This window comes from Dermacentor albipictus, chromosome 3 (genome assembly GCF_038994185.2).
Source record: "Dermacentor albipictus isolate Rhodes 1998 colony chromosome 3, USDA_Dalb.pri_finalv2, whole genome shotgun sequence".
Classification (NCBI taxonomy): Eukaryota; Metazoa; Arthropoda; class Arachnida; order Ixodida; family Ixodidae; genus Dermacentor; species Dermacentor albipictus.
The window spans coordinates 84,558,768-84,572,404 of record NC_091823.1 but is presented as its reverse complement, the minus strand read 5'-3'; the positions used below and the strand labels follow the sequence as shown (position 1 = coordinate 84,572,404).

Here is a 13,637-nt window from a genome sequence, read left to right as displayed (position 1 = left end):
TTATGAGGTCGAGTTCGCCTACGAGCCCGATGAAGGAATCTAGTGTCAACACAGTGGTGCCCGCCCTGAAAAGTAGTCATCGTGCTGAAAAGTGGTGTCATCGTGATGAAAAATGGTGTCATAAAGAAAGAACACTCAACGCAATGGGCGTGAAACACTACTTTAATGAGAACTCCGCCAATAAAACTTAGCTGAGAGATCGTAATATGGCCGGTTTGTCGTCTTGCGTTGTTGCGACCTCATAAGCAGCAACATTACATTCGGAACTAACGCAGCAGCACTAAACTCAGCAACATTTCGCCACAACACCAAACTAAGCGTAATGCTCTCGCATTTACACGTTTGTGCCCGATTTGTATTCCGGTGGGTGTCCGGAAGTGGGTTTTGAACGAACCACCTCCCACAGCCAAAGCAGACGCCATAACCACTGTGCAACGGCTATAGTATATACACTTGTATTTTTTTTATTACTACTAAAACATCAACAGCGCATCTTAAAGATCCCTACAGACACGGCGCTATCTTATTTTCAACGTCGTGCTTGTAAAAACGAAAACGGTGCGACAATTGCGTGATGGCATTGCTTATTCGTAGTTTTCATGTCTGATTCGAAAATGAACGCGGGAATGTACCTACAAAATTAAGACGTAGGTAGCCATGCTAAATTTGAACGACGTGTTAGCGACAGCGCCTTCCTATGATTCGATGATTGTCCGCCGACCTGTGCATAAGACTCCTCCTCCTATCTATGACTTCCTGTGAACTGTATGCTTCCTCTGTCCTGACGTCTTCTACACTTTGTCTGTATCTTTACTTCGTACATAACTCAGAACCTTATTTACACACTGTACATATGGTTATGTTAATGAGAAAAACCTGTAATTAAAATTTGGTTTCGTTAACTCAACAAGAATTCGAATTACAAGTGATTTTATGCACCGCTACCGCGAGGGCACCACGTCGCCGGCGCATCCGTTCCATCGCCGCTGACTCCACCATATAACATGACTCGTGACATCACTCCTTCCTCGTTGGTGGCAGTGGCTGCCATAGTTGGCTAGGAGCCGACATCCTCACCTTCTGATCTAACGCGTCGACGCTTTGAATTTTGGATCTCTCGGCCGACTTGTACAATGCTAACTTATTAATAACGAATAGCACTCAACCTCTTATCGTATCTCGTCTTTTGAAGGGGAAGGCTGGCGGATTGGATGTACTCTTCAACATCAGAATTGATGTATTTGCAGCACTCAGGTTACAACAATCAGATAAGCAAGAGCCGAAGGCACCCTTCTTTCCAGTTTTCCAGAAGGCAGATGTGGCCGTGTGCCACACGCACCTCTGACAATTGTCAATTATTGCGTGTCCACCGGTCTCCTTGGAAGAGCAGGCTGTGTTGATCGCACTCATCAGTGTGCCTTACGGCAACATTTCTTTTCTTCTTTTGCTTGGGAGCTGTAAATGCGAAAGGCACCATGTTTCGTTCCTTCTTTTTCGCTCGTTCGCTATAAAGGAATGCGGCCGATGTAAGACAGAAGCCGCGATGTCAAGTGCTGGTACTGTTCGAAATCCTTCAATAGACGGCTATGTATCGGTGGCCATGAGAAGGAAACCACGAAATCTCGAGACTGGGAGCCACGTTTCTCCAGATCTCTGAAGACAAAGGCGATGACGAGCTAAACAATCAAGCTCGCTATGGCAAAACTACGGCAAGGCCCGAAACGTGACTTCCACAAGCTGGGGATGTGTATGCTCCCAGATGGTTCAGTTCTTCTCAGAAGGTTGTGTTTCGGTGACTATGAGCAAGGCACCGCGAATTCTTCGTTGCCCGCCTTTCCAGGCCGCAGGTTAGAAAGTGGAAGACGAGCACACGTTTGCCACAACACGTTCAGCCTCGAGCGTTTCCATACGCTCTTCTTCAGAAGAGGAGCGTGAACAGGTATATGAGGATGGCCACGACCACGGCGACCCAGAGGAATGTTGGAACCACGCGGCGCACCTTGCGGTCCCGCGCGCTTCTCGAATCCCGGGGCATCTTGCGCGTGTCCAGCGGCCCCTTGAGGCGGTCCTTCATCGTGAACATAGCCTGGCGAGCCCCGGACCAGGAGTGCGGGCCCTGAAGACGGTACTGGTAGGGCAGGCAGGGCTCCCAGAAACACTTCCAGAAGAGCGCGTTATCCCGCCAGAACATGCGCCACAGGTCCGGCTTGGCGCCGATCTGAGATGAGATGTCGTCCATGTAGTCCACCCAGTCGGCCTGCAGGAGAGACAGTGTGAACAAACCGCAGAATTCTCAAGCGTTATAGGTTTCCTATATGGCGTCGGCTATGAGTTATGTTCTTTGAGCACAGTAATCTTATCGCGTGCGCAGTTCTAACAGAAAATGTGATATCATTGTCAGCTTTTTAATCGGCATATACCTGGAACGTGTGCCTCAGGCTGTCGACGTAGCGTTTCTCAAGGTTGGCCCGCCAGCGCTCGTAGTCGGCTTGCATCTCCTTGCAGGAGGGCAGCGACACCCTCTTGTTGATGAGCTGCGCGAACCAGCGGCTCTGCGCCTCCTGGGCGGGGAACACGCCTCCGAGTAGCTGTAGCAGCCCGATGAAGGCCAGCGTCGGGTGCGGCAGGTGCGGCGGGAACACGTACTTGTACAGGCACACCTTGTTGTTTTCCGTCTTGTGAATATCTTGGTCCAGGAATGGGAACGTCGCCTGCATTGCGAAGTGCAAGCCAGGTAGAATGAAGGAAAATGGCGCACTTGTCAAAAGCGAAAAAAAAAAAACAAAAACAGGACGAATCGGAACGCGTTCGCACAATAGGTCACGATGTCATTATTGTTGGTATATATACATGAACGCGAAATGCATCGGTGCCGAAAAATTCAAACGGTCCGTTTAATTGAAGGCCGCTCTCGGTCTTGGTCACTAGATGTATGTCGCGCAGTTTTTCTAGAGCGCAGTATTAATGCAAACGTGAACGATGCGTTACAGGAAGACGCATCGCTTTAACGCGCCAGCCGGAGGAAGCTTCAATGGGTTAAGGCACCTCTATAGCAAATTAATCCAAACGGCTATAGTGTATCGTATCTACATAGGAATGCAAGCAACGCCTGGTGTTGGCTCTTCTTTGAGCGAGCGCCGCTCATGCAAGAAAGGTGCGGCCTCGTTTCGCACGCCATTGCGCGATTGTTCATGCGCTACATGCAAACAGTGGCACATCGCATTAGGGTGATGCGCGAGGAAATGCGATGCGCTATACTGTCGCATTCACTAAATGCGGCTATTAGTTCAAGGGGGTTGGTACGCAGCGCCAACTCCCTAGAATCGCCAACTCCATGTGAGGGCGCGCATGCAGCGAGACAGATCAGACAGGGGTGCTATATATATATGCAGGAAAGCCCGCGTTTGACAAAGTTCGGGGTCTCCGCGAGATCTGCTTGGCGACTCACTCAGATGAATGAGCTGATGGTATCGAGACATAAAATTCAACCTTCGGTGCGCCTTCAGTTTCATTGGCTTGTCTCTAGATTCACTTTTGGGTTAACATATCACCTGGTGAACACATCACCTTTTTCAGCCTCATGGGCGGCTGAAAAAGAAGTCACGCGTTCGAACCATATCGGTGCCTTCTTTCTTTTGTTTATATTTCCACCCAGTGCACTACCTGTGCAAGTAAGTTATCGAAAAAGAATGTTATCTCTTAATATATTCGAAAGAAAGGAAAGGGCTGGCATGTGAATGGGCGCCACGTCTGCACTGTTCGCATTCCACGGTGTACCTATATAGACACATAATGTCTGATAGGGGAGACGCGCCCCAGAAAGGCGTGGCAAATGGAGTGCGCCGAATGTGTAGATAACGGGACATTCATGGTGCTGCGGCGTTGATAACGCTGGCGCGTAACGTTTCCTCGTCTTGTGCGTTTGAAACGAGGAAGCGGCATGCGCAGGGTGCGCTCGTGTTTACGTACATACGCGGCTTTATCTCGACATGTTATTGTCTGCCGCTTTCGCGCGTTGTGCGCTATCTCTGTTCACCGACTGCCCCTGATCAGTCTCAGGCGAGTGAGAAACTCGGGGCATCCTCCATGGCACCCCAGGTCATTCACTGCGTAGTGTAGCGCGCGATAAGTGTGGCAGCGTACGCGTAGCGACAAGGGACGCCTTTCCTGGGCGTCACTGCGACTTGTGAAGCTTTAAAAGACAGTGTTGGTGGGTAGCTGTCACGAACAGAAATCTAGCGAAATGAAATTGGAGGAGCGGCGGTATATAGCGTTCGAGCTTGGTAGCGGGTGCTCGAAGCAAGGTGCTTTTCTCTGATGCTTTTGTGGAAATATAAAATTTCTCTGCTTTCGCATCCACCTGCTCCCCATGAGACCTGGCAAAACATGCCAAATTAGTGGGCGAGGGCTTAAACCGTGCCGGCTCACATGGCACTCACGTCGAGATACAGGTACTCGTCCACTTTTAAGAAAGGGTGACATAATTTATAGTATCTATATACGCATCTTATCACCTGCTCGGAACCCAACAGATTTTTTATTGTGTTATTCATCACACATAGAAGTGCTACCGACACTGGTTCATAGAACGTTTAAGAAGGTGGGCTTATAGACTTCCTGTGAAGGCTTATGGATTATAGGCATTCTAAGTAAAGTCTCTAGACGGTATCTAGATGATAGCTAAGTGCCTATGGGATTTCTGACAGTGGTAAATTAAAATATTCGTTCGGGGTCTGGGTGTGCCTTTCGGTGTCTTCATAAATACAAGCTTGCACATATTGCCGTTGCTTCTGAACTCACCAGGTACCCCGTGGCTAGTATGACGACGTCCAACTTCTGCTCGTACCCTTCCTCGTCCTTGAAGATGACGCCCGTCTCGGTGAACTCCTCGACGTCGCCTTTGATGACTATGCGTCCGCTGAGGATGCCGTTGGGCAGCGCGTCATTGATGGTCGGGTGCTGGTTGCGCCAGCGGTGCTTGGGCTTGAGCCGGTACAGCTTGTGACTGAACGCCTCGTTCGAGTACGTCTCGTACATGAGGTTTACGAGCCACTCGGGCGCGTACTTGTTGAACAGGTTCACCGTGCGACGGTTCAGGAACGAGTCGGCCGGAATGCCCCAGAGGCCCACGCGCCGAATCACCCAGCAGCCACGGCGCGTGCTCAGGTACACCTGCGGATTCACGCGGATTGCACGAGTGGACGACGACATAGATGCGGAGGACAGGAGGCAAACAAAAGGAGCGCAGGTTATTCGCAGGTAGTTCCGGTCAACTACCATGCACGCGGGGATGGGGAAAAGGAGCACGCGTAGACAGAGGAAAACAAATTTGCTTTCCCTTTCGGATTGACATTGTGCTAATTGGTTTTTTGTGCGTTTTATGTACAATTATTTAAAGTGCGTTTCATTTTGTGCTTGTATATATATATAAAGTTTTTTTCGTGTTCATATTACTCTGTTGATCCTAAACTGTTTCTACTTAGAAAGTTGTACAGTGATTGTTGTAATTAATGCACATATGTTTGCAATGTATGCTATGTACGTCTAATCCACGCTATTGATATGTGTGTATACTCTCTGTGTGTTATATGCTACCGCACTGTTGAGCAATGTATGGGTGACAGGGCCTTAGTCAGGCAGACAATGTACTGCCTTTAGCCTTGCCATCCAAGACCTTCACTGTGTCTAAATCAATGCTGAATAATAAAAAAGAAATGGAAGCCGAAAGAGCGCACGTGGCACATTCCAACGCGTTCGTGTCCTTCATTGCAGACATCCGTCGTGACCGGTGTCCCAGAACCAGTACTTCTGATACTATACAGAGCTTTCTCATACAAATGAATTACTGGCGTGTGCGTACGTGTACATAAGATTACCGGAAAACGTGTTCGGCAACAGCACTGCTGATTGCTACATCTTTTGACAATGTGATCGGACGTAAACGGGCCAGAAGCGCCCTGGTGTGGCGCGACTCTTCAAGGTTGCCTAAAAAGTTAGGGAAAGAAAGGACACCTAGGATGTTTGCTTCGTTACCAGCTAAACGTGGTTTGCAGTCAACTTCAGTTTTAACGCTGAGCACGTTCTGTTCACATTTGGCAAGAAGAGTGTATGGCACTATACCAACATAAAGTGTATTAATGCGTGACACTATACTACACAACGTGCAGGACGCGTGTACTTTGCATGCCCCGCTTTGCGTGCAGCGCGAGTTTATCCATCATAGTTCATATCAGTCAGAATGTGAGGGGGGGGGGGGGGGAGGCGCTCAGATGGCCCGATTACATAATTTCGCTTGAAGGTCTTCTTCGACGTGTCTTAAGTGAAGCGGCTATCGAGCTCTCCGCCAAACCTTTTCAGCGCAAGGGCACAGGTCCACGGCGACGTCTGCACCCGAGTTTCCGACGCCGATGATGAGGATCTTCTTGTCGCGGAACCCGTCGGGGATCTTGTAGTCGTGCGTGTGCAGAACCTGGCCCTTGAACTTTTCCAGGCCCTTGAAGGTCGGCACGTGGGGGATCACGTGGTGGCCCGAGCAGATCATCACGCCGTCAAACGTCTCCGTCCGAGGAGGTTGGCCTTTTGTTCTTTGGGACGGGCAGGAAATAGAAGAAAGAAGAAAGACAGAGCGATACATTCAGTGGATAATTAAACCTCTTATACACAGGCGTCGCTCATAATACTCGATCTCTACGATTTCAATACTTATAGGGAACGTAAATACCGTTGAAAAAAAAAAGATAAGCCACAATAGAAGGGTTTTAGATGCAGAGATACACAAAATACTCATAACAACAACAAGAGCAGGCTGTCAATCTAGAACGTTTTGGGACTTTACTGCTGACGCCGCTTCCAGGCACGAGGTGCGCATGCGCGTCACGGTAGAGCAAGCGCACCCATGTTGGTGGCCGAATTTTAAGGGAAGTAGGACGGCAGGCAACGCTCTACGGCGAAAACCGTATCTTGTTTAGTAGCGCGCCCTTCACTCATGAACATTTAAGATGACGCAAGCCTGCCACATTGCCCAACGAAAAAGAGGAAATCAAAAAAGAAGAAAGGCAACGACGGGCGGCCTATATCATCGCATGATGCTGCTTGACTCGCACCAGAAAAGTACTAAAGGACTCTGCTCGCACCTAACCACCGACAATAGTGTCCTGACTTCTGCGTAAAACGGCGATATTCTGGCGTGTAGTTTAGTTGAGATAAAACGCTTTTATTTTCCAGTGGTGGAGTTTCCTAAAGGCTGAGTCACAGTTTAACGAAAATCTCCAGAAATATAGGGAAGGGCATTAGAAACAATATAATCCACCTGAAGCCTTAAAAATTAAATTATGGGGTTTTACGTGCCAAAACCACTTTATGATTATGAGGCACGCCGTAGTGGAGGACTCCGGAAATTTTGACTACCTGGGGTTCTTTAACGTGCACCTAAATCTAAGTACACGGGTGTTTTCGCATTTCGCCCCCATCGTAATGCGGCCGCCGTGGCCGGGATTCGATCCCGCGACCTCGTGCTCAGCAGCCCAACACCATAGCCACTGAGCAACCACGGCGGGTGAAGCCTTAGAAAAATATATGTAATTCGGTAAGGCAAATTGAGAAGCATTGAGCGAATAGTTACAAAACCTTAAAGTTTACATTCAAATAAATAAATGGCGTCTACACGCAGCTCCGAACGTGGGAGAGGTCGGACATTTTTTACTGACCGTTCTCTCTCCCCATGTGCGGTTGCGTTACATTCTGAGTGTAGTGTAAAATCTTACCGCAGCTCTAGGGAAAAGAATGTTCCGTCAACTAACCTTTTCTTTGACTTAAACTTTGCCCCATTTCGAGCGCGCGGTATTGCTCATCTTTGGTCTTTCAGCTTTCTCCGAACGGTCTTTCAGCTTTGCGTCGCTTGATTACTGGCCACAGCGATACTTCTCCTGTCAGAATGAGTGACAGATGTGCGCGTACAGTCGGATCCGTTGTCATCCACGTCGACGCTTTACCTGTACGTGACGTCCCAGCGGCCGGTCTCGTCGTAGTCCTCACTCTTCGCGACTCGCGTCACCTCGGTGTTGTAGCGGATGTGCTTGGTGACGCCGAAGTGGTTCGCGTACAGCTCGAAGTAGCGCACCAGGCTCGTGTGGTGCATGTAGTTGGCGAACTCGCGCGGCGGCGGGAAGTCGCTGAAGCTGCTCATCTCCTTGCACGTGTTGATGATGGTGGCCTTCATGAGGGACGGCACGCCGTACTCGGGCACCTCCCGGTACCGCCACAGGCCCCCGAGGGCGTCCGTCTGCTCGAACACCACGGGCTCCAGGTCCTCCTCGAGGCACGACTTGGCGGCCGCAATGCCCGCCGAGCCGCCACCCACGATGGCGATGCGCTTGCGGCCCCGGTCGCCAAGACCCATGGTCACCTGGTCCCTGCGTGCACGAGGGGAAGGCGGCGGTGAACGTTCGGAACACTCTATAGGCGCGCGTACGTGCATCCGTGCGCAGTCGTGTTGAAAAAAAAAAAAAGGCAGTGGATGTCGTTTCTTTCATTTTGGGATTTAACGTCGCGAGGGCTGAGGGGTATTCCTTGTTGGGCTAGTTGGCGAAGAGAGGGGCACAATATGACACGCATACACAGCGTGCACACGAGACGGGCACCTGTCTTTCTTTACCCTATCGAAGACAGCCATAAGACCCATGTCCAGTATTGTATATAAAAATACGGGTTCTTAGATATATGGGACTTGCCCCATTTATGGGAACATACGGAAAATTTATATGAGCATCATATGGGGATTATATCCGACATGCCCCATGCGATATATGGGAACATACGTGATTTTTTTTTTAAATATGAAACCCCCATAAGTCCGTATGGGGATGTGGGATATGCTCTACATGGAAGAGTGCAGGCTTTTATATGGTACCCCCATTTGTTTATATGGAATTAACGGATATGGGTTTTTTTCGATAGTGCTTCTCTGTGTTTATGAGTCAGTTCGCGTCCCTCTTCTAATGGACTATGAGGGGCGCTGCAGTAGAGGGCTGCGCATTAATCTTGGTCATATGGGATTTTCAAACGTGCACCCAAACCATGGTACACAGCGGTTCTGCAATTCGATTTCTCTTTTTTTTTTCTTCTGTTCCGCGATGGCAGTTGGGCGGTTCTGTCAAGGAATTTCTTTCACAAGGTACGTAGACAGCCAGACTGCCCTTAGGCTTTGGAAAAACTTCCGAACGCATACTGCCGCTGAAAGGGACACGCGCTTCCTCAATCGCTGGCCACGTTGATCACTCAAGGGACTTGGCGGGAAATTCTCTAGCGTGACCGGACCGCTTGCGACATCCTTGTCCTGAGAGGAGTGGCTAAAGCGCATAATTCAGGTACCCGAAACGCTGAGACGCAGCCATACGGTGCCCAATCACAGTCTCGCGTTTATAGCAGTAAATTGGAGTGTTCAAAACACATTTGACGCAACGGGAGACAACCACAGGCACAGTTTAATTACAATGAACACGAGTACGCCACAGTGTAGTCCTGACTGAATGCAGCAAGAATGGTGACACGAGCGGCAGAATTGTAATATCAGCGGGGAGAGCGGTGCTCTCCAGCATTTGTCTTCTGTTAAGCTGAAGATGAGTGAATTGCACCCATAGATAGACCTCTCGACAGACCAATCGATGGGACTTGAGCCATAGTTAACGCGAGACTTGATAGAATGCTAGTTGGAGGATTAGAATAGTTGAGTGCGCGTGTTTGCAACCGTCTAAAAGAACGGTCATTACGTTATGATCAGCAAGAAAGTGCGATGGCGTAAAGTATTGTCGACAAAGGGACAAGCTATGTTCGGCGTGTCCCATCAAGATCGTAAAATTATAGAAAAACGAAAATAGCAAATATGTTGGTGAGTTCGAAAACTCTGGAAAGATGACAGCGTACTATGGCACTACCAACACCCATGTTGCGAACTTCTGCGCCTGGGCCTTAATTATGACGTAATTTTTGAGTTCCACTGTATTCGATGTCTTGTCGATTCGCTCACTTGGCTGGGAAGTGCAGACCTCATTGAGCTAAGAAAGTATCAGCAAGTTATGAAAACATACAGTTGCTGGCTGTTAGAACATGTAGCAAGTATACGCAGTATTATTCCAGCAGCCAGAAGCCTGGAGCCCAGTAATAGTCTATATCGTAACTGTACCTTGAACGTTCCACTGCTGACACAAAAAAGAAAAAAAAAGAACGGAAAAAAAGGAAAAGAAAAAGAATGAAACATTTTGCGGTCATGGCTGACGAGAAATCCGTAACGGGCATAACCAATCCAGTCAGTTCCACTCTTACTCCAAAGTGAACGCATGGCAATCGGAGCTGCATCGGAGGTTTCTCTGCAGCTGCCAGGTAAGATACGATCACGAGGCAAAGCAAATGTGGCGTCCACGGTCAACCAGGTGAACAGTTCTATATCTCTCTCTTTCTTTTTTTTCTCTTACGCACGTTATGTAAGCTTAAGGACGAGGGAGAGCTAAAAAGTAAAGGTGCGGCCTTGAATTGGCAGATATTGCCGCTCAGACAATATAATCCCCCCCCCCCCTTTTCTTTTTGTCGGTTACCCAACTGGGTGTATAGTTTTCTAGCTGGTATAGGTCCCTTATCAATTCACCGGCCCGATAAGATCTACCTGTGCGCCTGAACTGGTCTGCACACCCCTGGCATGCACGTCGACGCCGCGTGTACACGAGTAAACAACCTGCCCTGCGGGTGAGACGATATAAGGCGCCGAGTGGCTTCGCCTTCTCGCGCCAGGCAAGCTCGGCTTGCGGCGAGCAATGGTGAGCGACACACATACGGTGCTTATGCAATATCGCAACCACGGGTGGCTCCCGTGGCATTGGACTAATTTGCGACCGCCTACCAGGAGTGAAGAAACTCGAATAAACGGTCGCTCCTGCATGCAGTGCATTCTTGACACGGTTCGTGCCTGCGTTCTTGCTCGAGAGGTTGAGCAACACCGCCAGGTCTTGCTGGTTGCCCAGATGTGATAAGGTGCGTGTACACTACGTACCGCTGTAGCATTCGAGGTGAGCGACCCCTCTCCGCTCGGAAATCAGTTGGCCAATACCCATGTGCAAGCGTTTCGGAAGAGCGCTGCGACATCGTATAGAGTCCCCAGCAACGTGGTCGGCTGCGTGACGACAAAATGGTATTCTGGTCGCGAAACACCGGCAACTCGCGGCTTGTGCCCTTGGACTGTAGAAGCAAGGCGCACATGTGAGCTATGCATGGGGACATGTTATGGCGGAGGAACAGCGGCAAGAATAAGAAAATGGGAAGACAAAGTAAAGACACGTCCTGTGCGTCACATCTGCCGCTGTCGGAGAAAGTCGGTAAATGACACCGGTTTTCTAGCTTGGCTAACGTAACCCGTCGTATTGCAGTCGCCAAGCCAAATATGGCTTACTTGAACTGCGTAAGGGGGAAAATGCAGCTGAAATTTATTTTCCAGCCACTCAATAACGAAGTGGCACTCGACCCTTCCAACTATATAAATTCACTAATGACGAGACCAGCTCCCCACGATCATCCACATGCTCTAACCCCTTACTTTGCCCGTACTAATACATTTTAATACCTTTTCTTTTTCACTCGCACCATTGACGACTGGAATTGCTTGGCTTTGTGGCAGTCGTAGTCACACTTTTGTGCCTGTTGTGATCACGTCTGTCGTTATTTTCTTTTTTGCTTTGTTTGGGCCCTCCCTGAATGGACCTCATGTCCACAGTATGTGTAAATGAGTACGAACTATGCGTGGCCTTTCCATAGCGCTATCAGAACATAAATGAAATATTTGCTAGGCAGGTTATTCTTTTACATATGAAAGTGTACTTACGTCACTCCTTCCCACAGTTGCCGCTTCCCGGCTAAACTGCAGCTTATGCAACCGTAATTTTTACCGGAAAATGCTTGCAGGGAACGCTATGCGCGAAGGCGAGCTTTCTCGTTCTTTTTGTTTCTTTTCCTTACATGGCCGGCGTCGCCGCTGCCGCGGACGCGTCGGATGCGCACAGGCGAGCGCCATTTGGTGGTGCTGCAAGGAACCCCGTGGCGCATGCGGCACGCGCCATCCACTGTGATTGGTTGAGTTTCTGGGTGCGGAGTCGAAGAAATCCCGGCATACAGCTTCGCTGTACAAGCGCAAGTCGAACAACAACGACGGATATGGAAGGTACACTAAAGGCGGCTGATTGACCTTTTCCCCCAGCGGTTTAAACTTTTCCTTCTTGAAGGTTAATTGATTTGCATATATCTATTACTTCGTGCATACGAACTTGCTGGCTCTGTAGTCTGCATTGCCAATGTGTAGACTTCAGCGACCTTGCCAGCTGTTTTGGAAAGGTGATGGGGCAGATGGTACTAACTCTAGAGTAGTACCTGGAGCATAACGGTATATACCTTGATACTATGACCGGCTTTCGGCGTGGACGGTCCTCGATAGATAATGTGATCGGCCTTATCTCGTCGGTACAGCACCACAAAAGCCCGAAGAGATTATCTGCGGCGATGTTCTTGGATACGAAATGCGCATACGACAATGCATCGCAAGAAGCTATTCTGGATGTCTAGGGGAACATTGAATTGGGGGGTCGTGTCTACCAATGGACTGGTATTTGAAGGGCTGAACCTTCTTTGCACAAACAGAACATGGTACAACAACGCACCATTGTACTTGTCGCGGTGTTCTTCAAGGTGGAGTCCTGAGCCCCACTCTCTTTAACCTTGCGCTTATCGACACTGTTGATGTGCTTTCGCGGACCGTGCATCTGTCAATATACGCAGACATCTGTATCTGGGCATAAGGGGTGACGTATGTACACGTACGTGCCAGGCTTCAGAGAGCGGCTACACTGACGTCAAACTACCTTCAAGGACGGGGACTAGAGCTGTCATCTGAGAAGTGCTCGCTGGCTGCCTTCGCATGTAAGGCGACGGGCCCATACGTCATTAAAATTGATGGACAGGCTATTAGTTATGAGAAGACCCACCGCTTTCTGGGAGTAATAATAGACCGCGACCTGTCCTGGACTCCTCATATTTTCCACATGAAAAAGAAACTCTCCATGATCACTCAGGTGATAAGATTTCTTGCGTGAAGGTCGTGAGGTGCATCTGTACGAGCGAAACTTCAACTTTATACTGTACTTTTCCTAGGGTTCATGCGCTACAGCTTACCTGTGCTGGGCAGGACCCGAACAACAAACGTACACGCCCTCCATTCCAATCATACACTCAAACGTACACTCCAGTCGATTCAAGCTCAAGCACTGAGAGTATGCCTTGGCCTTCCGAGATGTGCATCTTCAGTAGCGACTGTCGTCATCGTGCGTGATCACCCAATCACAACATATATTTGCGTCGATGCCTTAAGAATGCACATGAGGGGTTCCACCCGGATTCCATCACACCACATCGCCTCACTTCCTGTTTCTAGGCCACACTTTGCATCCAGCGGTATTGCTTCGCATCGTTCAGTGTTTTTCTCGAACTTTACACCTGCAGCAAGACCACCATTTATGTTGTGGTGCCTAAGTCACCTGGAAGCCCTCCTATAACCATTCCTGGAATCCAAAAGAAAACACAATCGTCATTCTTAGCCCTACAAC

The 13,637-nt window shown here is 49.2% G+C and overlaps 2 protein-coding genes across 5 annotated transcripts in view; one reads left to right on the top strand and one right to left on the bottom strand.

The window, feature by feature from the left end:
• The window catches only part of LOC135898892 (flavin-containing monooxygenase 5-like), a 146,843-nt gene that overhangs the window by 7,853 nt on the left and 125,353 nt on the right, over window positions 1–13,637 (top strand). The window lies entirely within an intron of this gene.
• LOC139046638 (flavin-containing monooxygenase 5-like) overlaps window positions 145–13,637 on the bottom strand; it is a 105,951-nt gene continuing 92,458 nt past the window's right edge. For all 4 annotated transcript variants that reach the window (XM_070535722.1, XM_070535720.1, XM_070535721.1 and 1 more), the window contains exons 2-6: window positions 7,992–8,411; window positions 6,350–6,584; window positions 4,801–5,172; window positions 2,421–2,711; window positions 145–2,257 (exon numbers count right to left, since the gene is read on the bottom strand). In XM_070535722.1, coding sequence (XP_070391823.1) covers window positions 1,919–2,257; window positions 2,421–2,711; window positions 4,801–5,172; window positions 6,350–6,584; window positions 7,992–8,411 — 1,657 coding nt within the window. In that variant the 3' untranslated portion in view covers window positions 145–1,918. The remainder of the gene's footprint in view (window positions 2,258–2,420; window positions 2,712–4,800; window positions 5,173–6,349; window positions 6,585–7,991; window positions 8,412–13,637) is intronic.